At 41.5% G+C, this 23069-nt stretch overlaps 1 protein-coding gene across 5 annotated transcripts in view; it reads right to left on the bottom strand.

The window, feature by feature from the left end:
- LOC137216342 (neuroligin-4, X-linked) overlaps positions 1–23069 on the bottom strand; it is a 345320-nt gene that overhangs the window by 110973 nt on the left and 211278 nt on the right. For all 5 annotated transcript variants that reach the window (XM_067722290.1, XM_067722289.1, XM_067722294.1 and 2 more), the window contains one exon: positions 20481–20633. In XM_067722290.1, the coding sequence (XP_067578391.1) occupies positions 20481–20633 (153 nt within the window). The remainder of the gene's footprint in view (positions 1–20480; positions 20634–23069) is intronic.

The following is a 23069-nucleotide window of genomic DNA, read 5'->3' as shown; positions in this document are numbered from 1 at the left end:
AGACCAAAAACTGAGATCATTACCAATAAAATTTGCTTATGGCCAATAAACAGTATAGTCAGCAAAATTTCTTCGTTCTGTTTCTTCTCTTTAGGTCAGACAGACAATTTCTAAGACCAAAGATCAATTCTACTTTGGAATACACTGTGGTAACTGCACACATATCTTCTTCACGCCCCTTCACAGGTATTCCACGAGTTTATGTGATGGATGGGACACCTGGGTTGCGTCTGAAGAGCTAACCGTCACAACTTGGCAGACATTACACATTTATTACATATTAAGTGCTGACTCATATCATATGTAAGGACACCTCAGAGGCGGTCTGATCTCGGGAAATCGCCTGCCACAGCAAGCCAGGATCTTACCTGTGAAATGACTTACACATGAATCCCCGTACTTCTGAGCCAAAAGATGTCCTAAACCTTGCTTTTTAACCCCAGCAAGATTTATGTTGCAAACATAAATCAGCAAGAGCCTTTAGTCATGCTGACGTTACCCAGTGAACTGTATAAACCAAATGAAATGGAGAGAAAAGAAAACAGAGCCTACAGTTAATATAGAACCAGCAGACATACGCGGGGCTCACTTAACATAGTTCACTTAAGAAATGGAATAATTTACCATTTGCAGCAACATGGATGGACCTAGAGATGATCATGAAATAAGTGAAATAAGTCTGACAGAGACAAATATCATATGATATTGCTTATATGTGGAATCTAAAATATGACATAAATGAGCTTATTTACAAAACAGAAACAGACTCATAGGTATAGAAAACAAACTTACGGTTACCAAAGGAGAAAGGGGGAAAGGGATAAATTAGGAGTTTGGGATTAACAGATACACACTACTATATATAAAATAGGTAAACAGCAAGGACCTACTGTATAGCACAGGGAGTATATTCAATATTCTGTAATAAACCATAATGGAAAAGAATATGAAAAAGAATATATATATACACACACACATACACATATATAGTTATATATATGTATATATATATGTATGTATATATAACTGAAGCACTGTGCTGTACACCTGAAACTAACACAACATTGTAAATCAACTCTACTTCATTAAAACGTAAATAAATTTTAAAAAAGAAAGGCATACTTTAAAATTGCTTTTTATTATGCTTAGAAAGAGGCAGGCCACATTCATGAAGAGAGAGTCCCAAATTTCTTACAGAAAATTGCTGACTCACGGATCACAATCATAGTTTTGAGAAGATTTTCACCTGCAGAATGAGAGCCCTGAGGAAAGGCAGGGCGGCTGGCTGCACATCTGAGAACACTGAGGGGAAAAGCAGTGCATTCGACGGTAAAAAAAAACCCCACCCCAAACCATTCTCGGAACCAAGTAGAATGACCTGATCCTGGAAGCTGTGTGAGAGTCTTGGCTTTTAAATATGAAACCCACTGCCTGTATGTTGAGGTAAACACCAAGTCCTGCCAGAGCCCTTGGGAAGGCAAACTGGTTACTAATTCAACAGGACGAGCCAAAACCCTATGAACGAAATGAAGGACAAATCCAAGATGCAATACATTAGGTTCTATTTTCTTAGAGTGGAAGCTGTTCGATTTTCTTTTTTGTTTTTTTAATCTTATTTTAAAGCAAAGGGAAATTTCACACCATGGACACTCACTTAAAGGATGTGGGACATACAAAATTAATTGGTTAAGGAACTTGAAGGAACTACTAGGAACTGTCTATTTGCTGCATTGAGCTGGAAGTGCCCTAAAGTCAGGGAGCACCTGCCATCAGTTGCCTGTTTCTAACCAGCCTGGCACGTGTGTGGTATGAACTCAACAGGAATTTGTGTTAAATGCATGAATGGAGACTTAAAAAATTAAATATTCTTTTAAACCCGGACTATTGTCTTGCACACCAAAAGTATATACACAAAAACACCTTTACTGACAATGAACTGCTGTCTTTCTTTTGGATTCGTATTCACTCAAAATGCAAATACACTTACATTATAAAATTGATGGATGGCTTCCCTGGTGGCGCAGTGGTTGAGAGTCCGCCTGCCGATGCAGGGGACACGGGTTCGTGCCCCGGTCCGGGAGGATCCCACATGTCACGGAGCGGCTGGGCCCGTGAGCCATGGCCGCTGAGCCTGCGCGTCCCGGAGCCTGTGCTCCGCAACGGGAGAGGCCACAACAGGGAGAAGCCCGTGTACCGCAAAAAAAAAAAAAAAAAAAAAAATTGATGGAATAAAAAGATAACACTTGTTACAATGGGCTACATGTTTCTCAAACTGGATACTGTCTATTTATATGAGACCAAAAGTATCCCTAGGCAAAAAGAGAGGGCAGGATCTTAGGCACATCTACTCCTAGAAATATTACAAGGTACACTGAGGAAATGAAAACAGCAGTGTTTCATTTGATGTGAAGGGTGGGACAGGAAATGGAAGACAGGGCAGAGGGGGCAAAGATACGCTTTTCTTTTTGTGTCACTCAACATCAAGCCAATTTATTTGTTCTTTCTGGTTCAGCAGGGTTTGGATTTTTTTTTTTTTTTTTTTTTTTTTTTGCGGTACTTGGGCCTCTCACTGCTGTGGCCTCTCCTGTTGCGGAGCACAGGCTCCAGACGCACAGGCCCAGCGGCCATGGCTCATGGGCCCAGCCGCTCCGCGGCATGTGGGATCTTCACGGACCGGGTCACGAACCCGTGTCCCCTGCATCGGCAGGCGGGCTCTCAACCCCTGTGCCACCAGGGAAGCCCAGGGTTTGGGTTTTTAAAAGAGGAATCTCGGGTTACCAAAGGGAAAAGGTGAGGGGGAAGGATAAATTAGGAGTTCAGGATTAACATATACACACCCCTATATATAAAACAGATAATCAACAAGGACCTACTGTATACACAGGGAACTCTACTCAATATTCCATAATAACCTATAATGGAAAAGAACCTGAAAAACAATGGGTATATGTATACGTATAACTGAATCACTGTGCTGTACACCTGATACTAACACAATATTGTAAATCAACTATACTCCAATATAAAATAAAAATTAAAGTAAAAAACAAAACAGGGCTTCCCTGGTGGCGCAGTGGTTGCGAGTCCGCCTGCAGATGCAGGGGATGCGGGTTCGTGCCCCGGTCCGGGAAGATCCCACATGCCGCAGAGCGGCTGGGCCCGTGAGCCATGGCCACTGAGCCTGCGCGTCCGGAGCCTGTGCTCCGCAACGGGAGAGGCCACAACAGTGCGAGGCCCGCGTACCGAAAAAAAAAAAACCCAAAAAAAACAAAACAGGAATCTCTTGGGGCCAATGAGGTACGTGGCTTACACACTCAGGGGTGTCTTCCCCCATTCTTTTGGGTTCCACCACCTTTTACACGAAAAAACACACCCTTTTTCGATACCAGACAACCGTGATGGTCATTTTCTGCACAGATTTCAATGTTTCACGTCCCTGAAGATTTAGAGAATACAGCTGTTTATGGCTGACTGTAGCCAGACAAGAAGAAGGTCAAGACGAAGTATCAGGATGTAACTAGATGTTTCAGGATTTATATTAGATGCTGCCACAGTCCGGTCAATATTGCAATTTGACAAATATGGCATTTGGATCAAGGGTGTCAAGTTTCCAGAACCACTCAATGTCCCAAAGCCCGAAATAAAACTGAGCATTCTTTTAAAATTACATTTTACTTTCGAACTACCTAAACGTTTAAAAACTTTTTAAAAAACAATTCCCTCGCAAGAATTATACTGGAAACTTTAAGAAGAAGCTATGATGGAGATCCCGTAAAGATGTACACACCCGCGTTCTCTCACAATGTGATGTATCCATATTTTGATGTGCTGCATTTGTGACTAAAATGAGTCCCCCGCCCCACCCCCCGAAATGGTCAGATGATATTGATACATTTCTTGGACCTTTAAGGTCATGCTAACAAATGGTTGAAGTCACATGGCATACCCATTATGTGAGTGCCCAGAGTCCTAGGTGTTCCAAAGGCATTTGAGATGGTGCACCTCTAAGCAGTGTGCCCTGTCTTCATGAACAGGGTAGCATTTATGGTCTGACCTGGAGCCCTCATTACACAGCTCTTGGTCATCTTAGCACCCAGCCCCGGCCAGTTCTTCTGGGAAAGGTCCTTGCCTGGTTCTCAAGCCCACAGGTTAATAAGGATAAGAAAATGACAGGTTTAAGGGATGGGAATAGGGCCACCCTTCGATCTCTCATTGTAGTGTGGGGAAAGAAAAGTGAAGGAAGATTTCCAGTGGTTGGAGAAGCAACAGAAAATAAGCACCAACTCTAAACACCCAATAACAATTTTACTAATGAAAATCATCTTTTCACTAAGAGTCCCAAATTTTATTACAACCCAAGCAAAAGTAAATAACATGTCGGTATTTGGCTCAAAGCCTGAATAATTTGGGGGTTATGAAGAATACATTAAGAAATGGTAGAAAACTACACCAAAATGGGATCTCAAAAGACTTAATCATTCTGAAAACATATTCACCTTCCCAAATGAATTTTATTTGAACCCTGTCCTATTTTATTCACCTCTTTTTAGTACGGGGCTTAAGCATGCCTTTGTAACTAGAAATCATATGGCATTAAAAAATAACTAGCGAATTTAATTTCCCTTCTCTTTGTTAAGTCATCATTTTAACAGGTTACAATACAAGCAGAAATGAATGGCCACTGACTACCAAAAAGATGAGTTGAAATTCTTTCCCTTAAAGAATATTCCTTATTTTTTAAATAATCACTAAGGATGCTGCTGCATTTCTTTTCTTCACAAACAGCAACAAGTATTCCAGTGGTATATATTGGTAAATATTTAAAATCACTACTTTAGCAACCGGTTTTGTCATTTCTGAAGGAATTAAAGTGGGAGGTGAACAGTGGTAAATGCAAATCGTAAGTGGTTAATTTTCTCCTCAAACTCTGAATGATTAACATTTATATGGACTCTAAACATTACATAAATTAAAACTATACTTGCTAACAAAACAGTGGAGGCAAATGCAAAATGAAACATGCAGATATGAGCCCAAGATCCCTGTAACTACTATGCTTATAACATGGACTTGCTGAATGGATACATACAACATTCTCTCTTTTCCGTAAGTTTGCAGTTTTAAGGAAATTTCTTAAAATGAGGTCTTTACCTGGTCAAAAGCATAGAATTAGCAACTCAAGTTCGCTCCGAATTCAAGTTGAGACATTGGGGTGTAAAAGGTCAAGTTCAGGGCTTCCCTGGTGGCGCAGTGGTTGAGAGTCCGCCTGCCGATGCAGGGGACATGGGTTCGTGTCCCGGTCTGGGAGGATCCCACATGCTGGGAGCAGCTGGGCCTGTGAGCCATGGCCGCTGAGCCTGTGCTCCGCAACGGGAGAGGCCGCCACACTGAGAGGCCCGCGTATCGCAAAAAAAAAAAAAAAGGTCAAGTTCGGCCCCGTAATAAAATGTGGTGTGCGCTGCCATGGCCTGTTGGTTTGCTGTTTGGTTTGCTTATACGTTCCATTTAAGAACTGGCTGCAGACTGGGCTCCTTTTACACAGTTTTATAGAGGGGAGCTCAATGAGGCATGGGCCAGCTTCGAACTTTTTGTCTTGTACTGAGGTGAGATTTACGTAACACAGAATTAACCATTTGAATGCGTACGACGCAGTAGACACCAGAGGTCCCTATTTCAGCCGGATTCAACCCTGACCTCAGGCAGTCTCATCTGCCCTCTGCTAACAGAACAGACACCTCTGCATCGTAAGTCTCCATCTGTACTTTTCTTCTATTACTTCTCTTGTTACATTTTAACTTTCATGGCGATTTGGACTTGAGACTCAAAGTCTAAGTGGATCCCACACCTAGTTATTCCAAGGGGACAGAGAATCAATCAGTGAACGAAATATTGCTAAACATGGATAAGGAACTGCAATTTCATGTCTTGGTTCAGTAAGATGAATCCATGAGCACTAATGCCAGGTGGAAGTAAGGCAGGTGTCACCTTACCTGTCATGTACACGTAAGTGACTCAACTGGCAAGCACCAGTGTGCTGCAGTGTGGAATGCTAACATCAGGAAACACTTCTCTGCTGGTTGGTGAAATGCTGCTGCCCGGAGCCCTGAAAAAGGTTTCCTGCTTGCTGCCCCGATAAGACCACCCCCCATCTCCTCCACGATCCAGAAACCCAAAATGGTAACTCCTGGCTCACTAAGTCAGGACTCTGATACAGAGCCTACCATCCGCAAGAACTGACTGATGGGCTGGTAGGTGGGTGAGTCTACTGTCTTCTGCATTAAATATTTTGATCCTACTTTTTAGGTACGATGTACATCACAGAACTCTTTACTACATCGGTTTAATGATTACTGATTTTGAGTTGCTATGATCTTTATTTCCCACAGAAGGATAGGAGAGTTCCCACATGTGAACTTCAAACAGATGGCCTCAGGATAAATGATAAAAGGCTAATGCTGCTAACTTTACACCATTGATATCTTCCAAAGTTAACAGACAGAAATCCCACTGCAAATTCAAGAAATACTAAATTCCAGTGACTAATAATACATGTTTACAGTTCCACCTCTATCTTCAAATGTTTCATGTTCTCTAAATTTATACGTGTGCCAAAACTTTTATTTCCCAATAGCAGACCTTAAAAGTTCTCATACCAGAAAAGAAAATGTAACTATGAGGTGATAGATGTTAACTAAACTGATTTTATTAAACATTTTGCAACACAGACAAATACCAAATTGTCCTGTTATACACCTAAAAGGAATATAATGTTACTTGCCAATTGTATCTCAATAAAACTAGAAAATAACTCTCTCAGAGTAAAGAGGCTCTCCATGTAAATTAATTAAGGAAGGAAGATTAATGAATTGGGCCAGTCGTATCAGACACTACTAGCAATCTTGCCCACACTACCCCCTTATATTGAAACCAATCATCTGGCCAATCTGGAGAAAAGAAGAGTATAATTGTTGGCCAAAAGGAAAGGAAGTTTATCTCCATTCCAATGAATCTCTCACAACAACCACCATCCCCAATTCAGGAATACATATCTTTGCTTCGCAAGTAGGATTCTCTGGAAGTATCCTAGGAAATTTTCTTTTAAAATCTAAAGTTAATTTCCTTATAATGGACAGTTTTATTTTCACTGGCCAAAGAGTCTGCTGGTAAAGCAATAAGATGAGGTCACCTTTCAGAAAAAACATCACCCCTCTGCGAGCAGTGGGCTAAGGTCTCATGGGGTTTAGGCATCTTTGTTCCCCATCTTGTCCTGTTATCCATCCTCTAAGTTGGACCTCAGCAGAGTGCAGGTCCCACCACCACTGAGGGTCACGCCAGCATCCGTGAATCAGGGAGCAAGGGTACCAAATTCTTCCACAATACCTGGTTAAGTCTCTGTGCAAGAAACAATCATCACTCACCAGTGTCTAAAACCAGAAAAGAGTGTTCAGTGATCTCTTTGAATTAACAGGGAGCAAGCGTGAAAACAAAAAGTAAATAACACCACCTCCCAAACCCTGGACTCCAGCAAACCAAAGCTGCTCTAAAGGGCAGTGTGTGAAGCCACTGAATTTGAAAAGTAACGGCGAGGCATTAGAAGAAGGTCGCTCATTTTTTGAAAAGTCCAGGAGTCACTTTAAAACTTGAGATGTATTTAAAATCCCTTCTTAAAAACCCACATGAATCTTCTTTGTTAACTTTTAGGAACCTCCACTTAGAGATGGCTTGTACCCACTTTGCAACTCCCAGGTAGGGCATCGAGGAGCATTTGCAATTGGATTTCGTGAGAGAGGGAAAATGTGGAGAGAAGACAGCACAGCAGCAGTTTTTGCTTTATATTTACAGCTTCGTAATTTAAGAAGAAAATGTGAGATACGGCCCTATGCATGGCTGGGACAAAGGCATATGTTCTGTAGCCAATGAGGAAAAATGCTTTTGCTTCTTTTAAAACTAGTAGGGAAGTTCTAAAGGTTCAGAATGATCATAATTATCTGAAATACCCATGCAAAGAGTTGAAGAAAAACAAATCTCTGTTAGACACCTCTACTGTTTTGGTTTGTTTTTATAACTGTCAAAATCTGATAAAAATATAAAGATATGCAGATTTAGGGCTTCCCTGGTGGCGCAGTGGTTGAGAGTCCGCCTGCCGATGCAGGGGACACGGGTTCGTGCCCCAGTCCGGGAAGATCCCACATGCCGCGGAGCGGCTGGGCCCGTGAGCCATGGCCGCTGAGCCTGCGCGTCCAGAGCCTGTGCTCCGCAACGGGAGAGGCCACAACAGTGAGAGGTCCGCGTACCGCAAAAAAAAAAAAAAAAAAAAAAAGATATGCAGATTTAAAATACTGTTTAAAACCTTCAGTTTTCATTCAAGGTCAAATGCACACCGCCAGCAAAACTGTCTCCATTCAAGCTAACCTACATGGAATGAAAATAAATCCTCCGCTGATGACACTAGCATCAGTACACGTTTCGAAGAAAATGAAACCTTTAGTATTTGCGAAAAAGCAACAGCTGCAGAAGTGGAAATAAGCACGGTTTCCATAAAATTAGGACGTTGGATGTTGACAGCTAGGAGTTCACTCATTCTGCAATTAAAAAAAAAAATGTTCATGTTAATATACTCTTCTCCTTTGTGACTGAGATTTCATTTCGCAATGTGCAGGCCAGAACACTGCCAGGAGAAATCATCCAGAAGATGTTTATTATCTGGTAAACTCTCAGTAGAGACAAAGACAATGTGAGCTATGACCTCAGCCGGCAAGGAGCTAAGAAATCGGTTACAGGAAGTAAACACCATGCACATGAAGAAACAAACCCATACAGAACGGAGTGTGGATTTTTCGGTACAAGACGAGAATGCCGTTGTGCGCCTTCGCTCTCAGAGAAGGGAAGTACACATCAGGTAAGTGGTTCGCAACCGGGTTCATGCTTCCCACCCACTCCGCACCAGGGGACTCTTGGCAACACCTGGAGCCATTTTTGGTTGTCATTTATAACTGTTTTTATAACTGTCAAAATCTGATAAAAATATAAAGATATGCAGATTTAGGGCTTCCCTGGTGGCGCACTGGTTGAGAGTCCGCCTGCCGATGCAGGGGACACGGGTTCGTGCCCCGGTCCGGGAAGATCCCACATGCCGCGGAGCGGCTGGGCCCGTGAGCCATGGCCGCTGAGCCTGCGCATCCGGAGCCTGGGCTCCGCAACGGGAGAGGCCACAACAGTGAGAGGCCCGTGTACCGAAAAAAAAAAAAATTAACTCAAAAGGGATCTGGTCTAAAACAAGATCTAAAACTGTATGACTCTTAGAAAAAAATATAGGAATAAAGTGGTGAGCGCTTAGGTCAGGTGAAGACTTCGTAGAGCAAAGGCAGAAAGAGAAAAGAGATAAATTGAACTTCATCGAAATGAAAAACATGTGTGTTTCAAAGGGCACCATCCCAAAAGTGGGAAGAAAACAAAATGAGAGGAAATATTTGCAAGTCCTGTATCTGCTAAGGAACATGTATCCAGAACACGCCATTTTAAAAAAACAAGCAAACAAACATAGAAACCCTCTTAACTTAATACTGAAAAGGTAAATACCCCACTCAAACACGGGGAAAGAATACGAGTACACATTTCTCCAGGGAAGATATACGAATGGCCAATACTCACACGAGAAGGTACTCAATGTCATTAGCCATCAGGGAAATGCACATCAAATGGTACCACTTTACACCCACTAGGAGGGCTGTAGTCAAAAAGACAGACAAGAACCGGTGTTGGTAAGGGCGTGGAGAAATTAGAACCCTCATGCTGGTGGGAATGTAAAATAGTGCAGCCACTTTTCTAGAAAAGAATTTGGAAGTTACTTAGCTGATTAAACAGCTTTGTCATACGACCCAGCAATGTTACTCCTAGGTTTGTACCCAAGAGAAGCGAATACATATATCCCCACAAAAAACTTGTACGTGGATGTTCATGGCATTGTATTCATAATCTCCAAAAAGTGGATACAAACCAAATACAAATCAGAAGACAAATGGATAAAGAAAACATGTTATATCCATGCAATGGAGTAAATATTTGGCCATAAATAATAACCACGTACTGATATATGCTACCAAGTGGATGGCTGTCGAAAACATCATGTTCAGTGAAAGACGTCAGACACAAAAGAGCACACAGCATATGACTCCCTTTGTATGAAATGCCCAGGAAAGGCAGATCCATAGGGAGAGAGGAGATTAACGGTCGCCTAAGTCCTTGGAGACTGAGAAGAATAAATATTGGGTTTCTCCTTGGAGTGATGAAAACATTCAAAAATTAGGGGGTGTTGATGGCGGTACAACTTTGTGAATATACTAAAGGCCATGGAACTGTACACGTTCAATGCACAACATGGTATATAAACCATTTTAAATAAAGGACACAGACAGTGAAAGGTGGGAGTGGAGACGAACCAGTGGGCCATTTACAAGAAGATGAAGAAAAACGAGGATGCAGCAAAGGCCACTGAAAGAATTCGGACTGTCCTAGAAAAGGCTAACAACGTATGAGTGGTCCTCAGGAGAACCGTGTTGGTGAACACTATGATTGAAGTCGAGGAAGTTAACTAACTAGAGATAAAGGGGGGAGAAACAGATAAATACGACTCAAATAAATATAACTAAGAAAGTGGATAGCATGGGGAAAAAAGGAATGTAGAAATGGATAAGGCCATTTGCACAAGATTCTTTTTTGGACAGATGTGAACTCTTATGCCTGGTTTAACAAAGAAGTATTACAGGAAAAGATGGGTGACATTTCTACATGGTATTATAAGTTTATGTTATAAAGAAGGGAGAAGAGGATATATATATATATATGTATATCCACATATCTCTCTCTCTATATATCATATATATACCTATCTCTCTACATATATCTCTCTCTATATATCATATATATACCTATCTCTCTACATATATCTCTCTCTATATATCATATATATACCTATCTCTATTTATCTCTATAATATATATACACCTATCTCTATGGGTATCTTTATATAATATATACCTACCTCTCTATATATCTAAATATTATATATATATATACACCTACCTCTCTATATCAATATCTATCTATCTATCTATCTGTCATATGCCAACTGAGCCTCTAAACCATTACTGGGATATATCAGTAAAGATGTAGCAGCCACTCTGAGAGACAGAAAACATTTCTCAACCCAAACTGGAAAAAATTCTTTATTCCAAAACTGTTTTCCCAACTCCGGTACAAATCTTGGGTGTCTTTGGTAGAATTCGTAGTGTTTCTCTGGGAGATGACCTCACACCTCTGTCTAGAGTGAAATGTGCACCTTTATAATAATGCATGTATTCAGGCCGCCTGTTGATGACCAGACCCACTGCACAGGACACAGCCTTTTCCCCCATAATAAAGGAACCTAGAATAAAAGCCTCTGTACTGAATACCACAAAAACCAGTGCCTGCAGTCTCAAATAATTAAAGGGATCAAGAGTCTCGCAATTGATTTATTTGCATGAAGACCCCAGCTCAACCCTGTCTAATGGCTGTCATGTCAGAGGAATGTTGCATCTACCATCCTAAACTAGTTCTGATTTTTTTATACTGAGAATTGTACACTTCTTTCCAAAGAGCTATTATTATTATTTTTTTTAAGCAAAGGAAAAGCTGCCCTACCCATTAGATGGGACTTACGCAATCCATATGTTACTAAGTAACCTTATTTGAAAAACACAGTTTACATTGTTAAGTGCACGGTGTCTCTGCCGTGTCTGCGTTACGTTTTGATCCCTCAGACATTCGCTTTGAGCCTTATGTCCCCAAGGATTTACTTTCATAAAGCCCATGACTGATTGACGTATGATTGGACAATACTAGGAGAGTTATATTAGAACAGAATATGCCCTTTTGCGGTATCACCGCCGTGGTGAGTGTGGACATGTGCATACTCACTCCACGCTTCCTGTAAAACGTGCAACGCATACTTTCAGGGGAAAAAAAAGAAAAATGATGTGCAGGCCACGATTTGTCCAGTCCTGGAGTGTTTCAGCCTCTGTGGTCTTTAAAACTCCCACTCTGATTGCCTTTTAGAGATTTTTCAGTGATCTGACTTGGAAGGATTAATTCCTTGAATACATCTAGGGAAGGAAGAAAAGGTACATAGGAAGAATGCAGGTATTTCTCTTTCAGGCATTGTTTTAAAACCATTTATCTGACGGAATGATTGCCAGAGACTTAATCTCTAGCTCACCCCAATCAAGCTAATGTATCTTGGCGCTTAAATTGAATACTCCTCCTTGGAACTTTCCAGTTTCTCCGCTGCCCGATACCCCAATGCCCATCACACCTTTCCTTTCATTCAGAGTGAGGTTCATGTGTGTTCTTCCCCGTTAAGACAGACACCACCTTATCCTGATCAACGAAAAATGATCAAGCCTTCTTTTCCTAGGTGAGAAGCAAAATGAGGAAAGCACACAGAGCAGAGAAAGTGGTTTCTTTCACGTAGAACGGATCATCTTAAGAGATTCTGTTTTGGATGTAAACATGTCCAGGAAAAGAGCGTTTTAAAAAAATGTATACCCCGTTGTGATTATTACTGACATGACACCCTGGAATCAATTCAGTGGAAAATATGTACTTATTAAATATAATAAGAGTATCCGAGCATCGAGTGTATCCGGGCATTGTGATTTCCAAAAATGGCTACGCGTGTACAAGTAACAGGCCAACTTCTTTTAAGAAATTCTGAATCGTTCACAAAGAGATCAAGGAAATGCTCCGTCATAAGGCACATGCTAGTCGATAATTTTGTGCATTTGAGATTGAATAAAAATGTCTCTTCTGCCTCTTCATCACCACCCCGCATCCTTTCACATTGTCTTTATTTGCTGCAGACTTTTACTTTCCTCTGTGGCCCTCTGTCACCTCACAGCGAGGGACCCTCTTTGTTCGGTGGCTCATATCAACCTCTGCATAAAAGGCATCTGTCTCATGTCAGGGTCTTTATTCCACCGCAGGGGCTTCATATCTACCCCCTGCCGTGTGCCTGCAAAATCCCAGAGGCAAGAGACGCCATCCACAACCAGGCCGATTCCTTAATCGCGGAACAAATCAAATTAATGCAATGGGCATTTTTGGCCACCAGGAGGCAGAAGAGGAAAACCCAAGTAAATGATCATTGATACAAAACCGGGCTAAGATGTTTTTGTCCAGAGTTCTCGTTCTTAGCAACACACGAGCAACAACAGAGTCCAGATTACAGCATTTCCGAATGAGTGTTAAATGCACAGAGAGCTATTGATGAAGATGATGAAAGACACTGGGGGGAGGGGCAGGGCAAGGGGGAAGCATCTTGTTTAGTTTCTTTTTGGCATAACTTTAGGATCAGGGAAGCTACGCCAGCCCTCCCTTCCCCCATGCACTGTGTCCATCCTATGACTGTGTTATCTAGGGGGTATACCTCCCTCTAACCCTCAGTCCGTCTTGAGACACATCAGGGAGTTTGCAGAAATGAGTCCGGGAGCCTGTGGTTAGGCTGGCCCATCACCTCCCCCGCCCACCACAGAGGGTCTTATTCTAAGGGCTTTCAATCTTTCCTTCCACCCTCTTTCCGTTCTGGGGTTGTGACTGGTCCCACATCAAGTGCCTGGCCTCTGCCCCCCATTTTCTCACACTTCTCCCAAACTTCCTGTACTTTTCCACTTTATATTTTCCCTCAGTGCAATGCTTCATCCTTCCTGTCTACCCATTTAGCTTCTTACAGCATTCTTCCATCCCTAAATAATGTGCAGTTTCTCTCTGAGGATGGATAAAGGAAGCTTCTCGCGGTCACACATCTGATCGGGGGATATCTGAGCAGAGAGGGAAGAGGATGGACTTAGGGGGTAGCATGGAGATCCTTGAAAGGAAAGACGATATTTTTTTCTTTATAGATGAACTTTTTTTTTTAATAGATGAACTTTTGACTTGATAAGGAAGATGTGTTCCATGAGTGATTTAAAAGAAAATCCAACCCAATCAAAAAATGGGCAGAAGACCTAAATAGACATTTCTCCAAAGAAGACATACAGATGGCCAAAAAGCACATGAAAAGATGCTCAACATCACTAATTATCAGAGAAATGTAAATCAAAACTACAATGAGGTAGCACCTCACACCAGTTAGAATGGACATCACCAAAAAGTCTACAAACAACAAATGCTGCAGAGGGTGTGGAGAAAAGGGAACTCTCCTGCACCGTTGGTGGGAATGTGAATTGGTTCAGCCACTATGGAGAACTGTATGGAGGTTCCTCAGAAAACTAAAAATAGAGCTACCATACGATCCAGCAATCCCACTCGTCAGCATATATCTGGAGAAAACCATAATTCAAAAAGATACCTGCACCCCAATGTTCACAGCAGCACTATTGACAATGGCCAAGACATGGAAACAACCTAAATGTCCATCGACAGATGAATGGATAAGAAGTTGTGGTGTGTATACACACACACGCACACACACACACACACACAATGGGATAGTGCTCAGCCATAAAAAAGAGTGAAATAATGCCATTTGCAGCGACATGGATGGACCTAGAGACTGTCATACTGAGTGAAGTGAGTCAGACACAGGAAGACAATATCATATGACGTCACTTATATGTGGAATCTAAAAACATGGTACGAATGAACTTATTAGCAAAACAGAAATAAGAGTAACAAATGTAGAAAACAAACTTATGGTTACTGGGGGATTGGGGCGGAGGGATAAATTGGGACATTGGGATTGACATATACACACTACTATATATAAAATAGATAACAGACCTACTGAATAGCACAGGGAACTCTACTCAATACTCTGTAATGACCTATATGGGAATAAAATCTAAAAAAGAGTGGATATATGTGTATGTATAACTGATTCACTTTGCTGTACAGCAGAAACGAACACAACATTGTAAATCAACTAGACTCCAATAAAAATTAATTAAAAAAAGAGAAAATCTGTAGTAAAAGATAAAAACAAAGAAAAGAAAAAGAAGAAAGGATTTTTAGGGGGAAAAAATGGTGAAAGTACCAAATAGTAAACATCTTTAACTCCCAAGTGAAAGAGAAATATAAATCGGAAATTGACATTTTTCAGCAGCGGTACCTAAGGCATGTTAGAACCACTAAATACCCCTGATGTAAACTGCTTGCGCACACCTGGAATTCAGATCCCAGGTCTCTGAAGGCAGGTATCAAGCCCCTCCTCCAGTGATTCCGGACCCCCTTTATGAACGGAATCTGACGTGGAACAGCAATGTATCAAACAGGTAAGGGTGAAACTGCTCTGGCTGACGTCAAAGGGCTTCCTCCCAATGCCAGCCCACCCACCTTCCATTTCAATGGAGACTAAGACCCCACAAAGGGGACCAGAATGCCACGTGGCCAAGCCATTACAGCATGCATAGAGCTCAAGTCATGTGCCTTTCATTCAAATGCTCTTCCTGCTGTGCGTTTATTTCAAAACCATTTCCATCTTACCTTTAAAGTTACGTAGTCTTACGCAATTAATAACCTTAAAGAGAAAGGCAACTTCAGAAACACCATTACACAACCTTCCCTGAGATAAAAACTTTGAGGGTAGCTACACTTCTTGAAAAATGAGTAGGTCTTTCCGATGCTTTTTTAATCCTTTGAAAAAGTCAGTTATATAAACCTATGGACAACATTTCAAAAGACTGTAAGATACCTGTCAGGTGAGAAATCCACTGAAGTTGAAACAGCAGGGAAGGGGACAGGGCAGAACCTCTAAAAGAATGACATAGCCCTTGAGGATTTGCCATAAACTGACTAGAATCAATTAGGTCCAAGATGGTGCAAGATTTGACTTCCACTGGACCTTGAGCCTCATTGAATGCCCACTGTGATACAATAGCATCTAAATGACATACCTATAGGCGCCAGGACAGTTCCAAGGCCAACGTAAAGGGCCAAAAAGTGGGTGGTGGCCCGATTCCTGGAAATCTCCACCCCCTCCCCAAAAAACTTGGAATAATACTCCCACCCATTAGCCTATGAAACTACCCAGCCCATAAAAAGTAACCACCCCATATTTCATGGCCTCTTGTCTTCTGAGATGGCCCACACTCTGTCTGTGCAGTGCGTTTCTCCCAAGGCTGCTCTCGCCTTTTGAGACAGACTGCATTCTGTCTATGGAATGTGTATCTCTCTAAATAAATCCACTTCTTACCTATCACTTTGTCTCTCACTGAATTCTTTCTGCACTGAGACATAAAGAACCTGAGCTTCGTTCAGTGCTGAGACCAGGTGTGTGATCTCAATCAAAAGACAGTGGGTTCAAGTCCCAATGTGGGTTCCGGCTGAGTTTGAGTCCCGGTCCATAGGTTCAAGTCCCAAAGTGGGTTGTGCGGTTTCAAAGTCATTCTCTGGGTCAATTGTCTTAATTACATTGATTGGCCACAGACAGCAACAAGGCAACAGAATGGGCTTAAGAGGTTAGACACCTGACTCGCTGATACAGCCTTAGATCTACTGTGTCTGAGAGCTTTGATTTCACAGATGCCATCGTTGGGACCAATACCACATCACCATGCACCATAGTAGACCATCAATGATGATTTGATGAAAATGCATCAGCGATGAAGGACCCACTTTGAGGAACATAAAAATACAGTGTAAGCATCGAATCGCAATTTTGTATCTAGATCAACCATAGGCACATCTGACGTTTTGTGCGATTAGAGAAGCTGGATCTGATATAAAGATTTGCACTGTTTCCTACGGCAGTTCACCTAATTAATACTGTTAGACCAGGGCTCCAATCCCCGCTCTAATCCCTACAACCTGTACCACTGTGAGTCCGTCCCATCACCTCTGAGCCTTTGTTTCCCCAAAAGTAAGATAAGGGAACCCTTCCAAGGGAGTGTATGAGGATTAAATGAAGGGCAGCTACAATGTCCAGTGATGGCCACACCGCGGGCTCTCCATGAGTTTCGTGCCGAGGCATAGAGATAAGATTGTTTCAAAGCAAAATAGTTTAAAGCCTGCATGAGGCATCAAATCATAGGATAACCAAAAAAGTAATACCCTTTCAGCTAAACTAAAATCAGCATTTGAATGGAGGTCTAATTAACCAACTGAAGATGCAAATTAGAGACGATTAATGAAGGAAAGCAGAAGTAAGAGCCACCCATAAATAAATCCCAGGCATTTCCATCGCTAAGCCTCAGCGAGGAGATTCCTCTTATATAGCAATGGTCTTTGAACAATCACCATGAAAAAAAATAGAGGCAGATGTGATAGAACTCAACTTTTAGCTATGTATGCTTTCCTAATGACAAAGGTATACAGAAGGACGCATAGGAAATATGCTTTAAAAAGAGATCTCCTTTGAAAATAAATGGACCACCAGTTTGTTCATTAGATCTTGTGTGGGTATGAATAATTACTTTATAGCTGTGATGGTACATCCCAATTTGCCTGGAATAATCCCAGTTTATTAAGAGCATTATTAACAATTTTCAAAGTGTCCTGGATTAGATAATAAATTACATGCTCAATGGCTAGCAAGGTTGTGTGACGCAGTTCTGATTAAAGAAAATATTCATTGTTCAAAAAGCACGTGCGAAGATCCTGTCATCTGTGTCTTATTACGAGCGTCTTATCATCGCTTTTGTTTAATTAGGGTGGTTCCGTTTAGAAGTCAGTATTTGACAGACATTACCGTTTGGGCCAGTCGCGATTTTTTCCAGTGGACCAACAGTCATGTTAATAAGATGTCCAAGGCTATTAATAACACTGGAAATGATCACCTGTCTGGGTTTACTGGTTCCTAGTGCTGGGCTATGAAACTTCACGTACATAAACCCATAGGATGTTTATATGGTATGTACAATAACCTTGCCACAGCGAGAATGGGACCACCTTTTAGAGAGACTCCGAAAAACTCAGCTGACCTTCTCAATGTCACACCACAGACACCAAGCAGTTCGTTCTTATCTCATTATAAAAATCTACGTTCTTTCCACGCCAGCCTCCTGCTTCCCTCTGACCATCACCCATCTTCCTAAACCTTTCTTTTGGGTAGGAAAACAGCATTTGTTACTCTGGAAAAGAACGGTAATCCTCTCAAACAATGCTTTTCCATTCCTTGGGCAGAGAAACAGCATGTATGCATTTCTTACTTTTGAAAAAAAAACCTCCAACACTATTTCGACATTTTGGTAAAAACATCGATTCCTATCAGAGTGCTAGTGAGTGGTACTAGGGATGTCCTGCAAGCAAAAAGTAAATGGCCACCGCACAGTTTTCCAGAGGATGGTAGCCCGTGCAAGGTCCCTGATAACAATATACCAAGTCCCATTTAAAAAATCTCTATCGCCCTGTAGAATCAGCAAAGCTGGCACACTGCGCTCCATCAGATAAAAGGGGGTCTGTGGTGCACAGCTTCACACTAACTCATTCGTGGAATGTAAATAGACTGGCTTGGAGATGCTAAACTGCTTCTTTTATTTCCAGGCCACAACTCTCACAGCCCTCTGTTATCTTACCAAGATTTTTTCTTTTTCACGCTCAGCAGCAAAAGGTAAAATTAAAATTGTTCAATGAGAAAAGTTCTAAAAGCAAGCTATTTTTTCTTCTTTTCTTAAAATAAAAGAATAAAGGTGTATATAATTCCCACAGTACTTTTCTAGATTCACAAATGGGCCAAATAGATAAGAGATCACTGTGTTAAGCTGCTTAATACCAGTTTGGCGTTCAACGGGGGGAGAAAATCGATTTCTTTTGAAATCTAACCTTTTAAGTCACATCACCACCGTGTTGTGCAGGCAGGAGGACGCTTTGTTATTCCACTGAAGCAAGGACTCACCCAAGCCCATTGCTTTGTTCAGAAAGCCACGCCCAGAGCTGGTGATGCTACCGAGGGACGCCCACACTGCCCTCTTTGAAAGGGCTGCTACCAGCAAGCCCTGGTCCGTGGCTTCCTTTGCCCACTTTTTCCTTAGAATGGACCTTTTGTAAAACATCAAGAAACAACATTTCCGGTTTCAAACACCAGTAGCCAAGTCAACTAGCCAGAGGCTTCTGAAAAACATTCAGAGAGGCATGCCACCCTTGCTGTGCAACACGCACGGAAATCATCCCACAAAGACCTGGCTCCTGGCACCGACGAGAAAAGAAAAGGAAATCAAGAAGGCTCTAGACTCTGAGGCTTTTTGTTGTGTTTCATCCTAAAAACCTGACATTTGCAGTACTTTATCGATGCTCCCAAATGCCCAACTTTGCAAACATCTGTGGGCGATGTGCATTTCTAAATTAGAAGGTCATCTACAACTCATCCCCTTACTCCGGGGTCTTCTATAGGCGAATGTGTTCAGTAGTGAATGAAATACAATGCTCAAAACAAAAGTAAAACCTCAAGTTGAAAATAAAATATTCTTAGGGATACTTGCCTCTTTGGAGAAAACATTTCAGCCCTGTTTCTTATTTGAAACAGGTCCGTTGGTCCATTTTATTTTTCATAGCTTTTACCATAACCATCCTGTGACATACAGATCTCATTCTCATAGCCACCCTGCTGTAAACAATTTTCTGCATCCTCTCAATGCATTTTTGCCTTGAAAACGAACGTTGTTACATAGGCTAGGAATATTATTCATGAACTGACCGAGAGCAGGCTAAACCACAGAAGAAGGTAAGCTTCGAAATATTAACTTCAAAATAGGTTATTTATTTTTCCAACCCCCAGTTGGGGAAAAACGAAGTTAACACCGAAACAACGGAGAGCTGCTCTTGAATTCCTATGCACTTGGCCAATGTCCTTTCATCATAAATCATAAAATTTACATAAAATGAAAAACCATCAAATTACAAAATTCAAATAGGAGTATTCCATCTCACATAAATACAACAGCCATGCAACTCTTCAAGATACAACAGACACAGACAACGCATTAAGCAATTAAGTAAAAGATTTTCCGACAAATGATTAACTGATTAACACACCTACAAAACCACAAAAGAAAGCTAATGTCTATGGCTGTTATCTACCATTACCAAGTTATCACCTATTACCAAATGCGTCATCAGACACGTCTCCAAACTGTGTTCATTCCACAGGGTTATGTCAGCTAAGCCCACAGAAAGAAAAGTGCTTTCAATAAAGTATCATGTTCATCTGATCACCTTGGAGGCTGCATTTGTTTGAGGCGGATCCTAGGAAATGAAATTCCTGGATTAAAAAGTGCAAACTTTGAAAAACAACAACAACAACAAAAAACAGACGGCGCTGCGTGAACGTTAAGGGACAAATATATCTTGCAGCATGAAGTGAGCTCTGTGTAGTAGAGATTTCTAGGAATTAGAGTAACACAGTTACTCTATCAATGAGCCCCAAATCAAAAGAATCAACGAGCCCCAAACCGAAAGCAGAACTTCCTCATGGCCTCCTGTGCGGTGATCAGCGAGACGGAATCACTCACCTAGAATCCCCAGGCGGTAGTTAACTGTGATCACGATGACATTGCCGTAGCTCGCGAGAATACTGCCGTCAATCATGTTGCCTGTGCCCTCCATGTAAGACCCGCCATGGATGTACACCATTACTGGCTTCTTACTGTTCTGATCATGGATGTCTGGAAAAAAAAAGCCAAGTAAGGAAACACAATAAAACATCATGCTGATGAACCGATGCTAAGTCAAGGGCAAAGGACGTGGGGGACTTTTCCTAGTTTAGATTGGAATCCATCGCATGGCCCCTTTTTAAATTAGATTGGAATCCATCGCATGGCCCCTTTTTAAATTAGGTATGTTCTTGGTAAGATGGCCTAAGGAAAATGGTCCATGTTGTTATATTTTCTACTCATAGAAATGATGCAGGCATTGGAAGGAACGTGTGTGCAGGTGTAGGTTTCTGTATGTGTGTACAACACTAAATACGCAAGGATGGAGATGAAATACATCTTCCCTAAAGAGTGCTCAAACCCTACAAGGGCATCTATTACAAAATATATTTTTATCATCTAAGTAAGGGTGAAACCAACGTCAAAATGATCATTTATTTTTACTGTAACTTCTATCTTCAGTCAAAGAGGAGCTTATAGATTCATTTTCAACTTAACAACGAGAACATAAAACTAGTCATGAAACTGTAAGCTCTCAATACAGGGCCCATGATGACAAAAAACAAATCAATGGTTAAAAATGATCAACAGGACAGACATGTGTAAAAACAAAACAAAATGTCCAAGCAAGTGTTTTTTCTCTAATTTACTGATTGCAGTAATATTCCAACTTAAGTGACAAAAAAGAGAGAGAGAGAGAGAGAGAGAGGAGAGCTGGGATAAAAATGGCACAAGATTCCAACCTCAAGATGAAAGTGTGGCAACGCTACATATTTTTACAGGGAATATAAACTCCCATCGTGCTTTGCAACCAGAGCACCCAGAGTCATTATTATTTTATTTAACAATGATGTGAAAAGCCTATTTTGCAATGTTCTGTGACAACAGAAGTTTGGAGACGATATGTCTATTTGTAGAGCCTACTTTATGAAAAGTTGTGGTGAAATAACTAGTTTGGTGGAAATCATTCCTTGGGCTTTTTTACCTTGAATGCTGAAGAATCCTGACCTTGATTCTGATGATTTCTGGATATTTATGTATTGTATATACATATATGTGTGTGTGTCATTTAAATATCTGTATATCAGAAGAAAACCAAATGTATCCATGTACATTTATTTTCATTTTTTCTTAAATAAAAACTTTTTTTCCCTAATTCATGGAGACACTTTTGAACTATCAGAAAGGAATTTTAAGGAAAGAAACCACCCTTTGGATGGTGACTGCATATAAAATGAATTACGATCATGATCTCAGAACAGGCTCCTGGGCGCCACCACAGGGCATCCCGAAGGCAAAAGAAACCCAGTGGTCACAGTCAAGTGCAGAAAAAAGTGTCAAGCTGCCCCTGTGTCTGCAGATATTTAATCTGTCGCAGAACACTATTTTCTCCTGTAAAACTTAAATAGGGGGCTTCCCTGGTGGCGCAGTGGTTAGAGTCCGCCTGCCAATGCAGGGGACACGGGTTCGTGACCCGGTCCGGGAAGATCCCACCTGCCGCGGAGCGGCTGGGCCCGTGAGCCATGGCCGCTGAGCCTGCGCGTCTGGAGCCTGTGCTCCGCAACGGGAGAGGCCACAACAGTGAGAGGCCCGCGTACCGCAAAAAAAAAAAAAAAAAAAAAAAAAGGAAGTAAAAATCATTTTTTAATCCTTCACTCATCATATGGTACGTGGAATTATTAAATAAATCACCGTCCCTACAGGGGTCTGGCGTTTTACACTATCCACCCCTCTCTCTGGACTCTGATTTGCTGTGTTAGCCCTTATTTATGTTCCCATTCTGCAGTAGGCGGCACGCTACTCCACTGTGAGAAAGGAAGAAGTTGAGATTTTGAGGGCTGCTTTACGGGGTTCCCTCACAGAAAACGTTAGGTTAACGGCTCTTACCTCCAAGACACAAAGAACAAGGTTCTCATGAGGTTGAGAAAGAAATAACCAGATGCCAGATTCGTGCAAAGTGAAGAAAATGATCATAGTTTCTTGGTATTAAAGGAAAACTAGACGGAAAAAACTAGAAGGAAAATTACTGTTAACAGTAATAAAGGTTGACTGGTGAGCACTGGGAAAACAGATCCTAACGGTCAAAAGGGAATAATACACTGAAAAGCCAGAAAAAAAGCAAGATGCAAACTAACACCCGTAGTTGGCTATACAGGGATACGGATAAAACTATAGGTGTCCTGAGGCCTCATAAAGGAGAAGCTAGCTGCGGATTCAGGTGCAGGTATGATACTCCAAGGCCATCAGAAGAACTTTCTTAGAGGGTTATTAGAAGCAGGGAGAACCCTATGAACGCAGGTTAAAAAAAAAATTAACTAACAGTAGTGTTGAGAGAACCGCGGGCACGAGAAAGCAACGTAGGCAAAACCTCTTTTCTCGTAGAGCCACTGATTCATGAAAAAACTGCAAGAGGGCAGGAAAACCAAGCAAGTGACGAAAAGGGACTTT

The sequence above is a fragment of the Pseudorca crassidens genome, chromosome X (genome assembly GCF_039906515.1).
Source record: "Pseudorca crassidens isolate mPseCra1 chromosome X, mPseCra1.hap1, whole genome shotgun sequence".
Taxonomy (NCBI): Eukaryota; Metazoa; Chordata; class Mammalia; order Artiodactyla; family Delphinidae; genus Pseudorca; species Pseudorca crassidens.
This window is presented reverse-complemented; position numbering and strand designations above follow the sequence as displayed.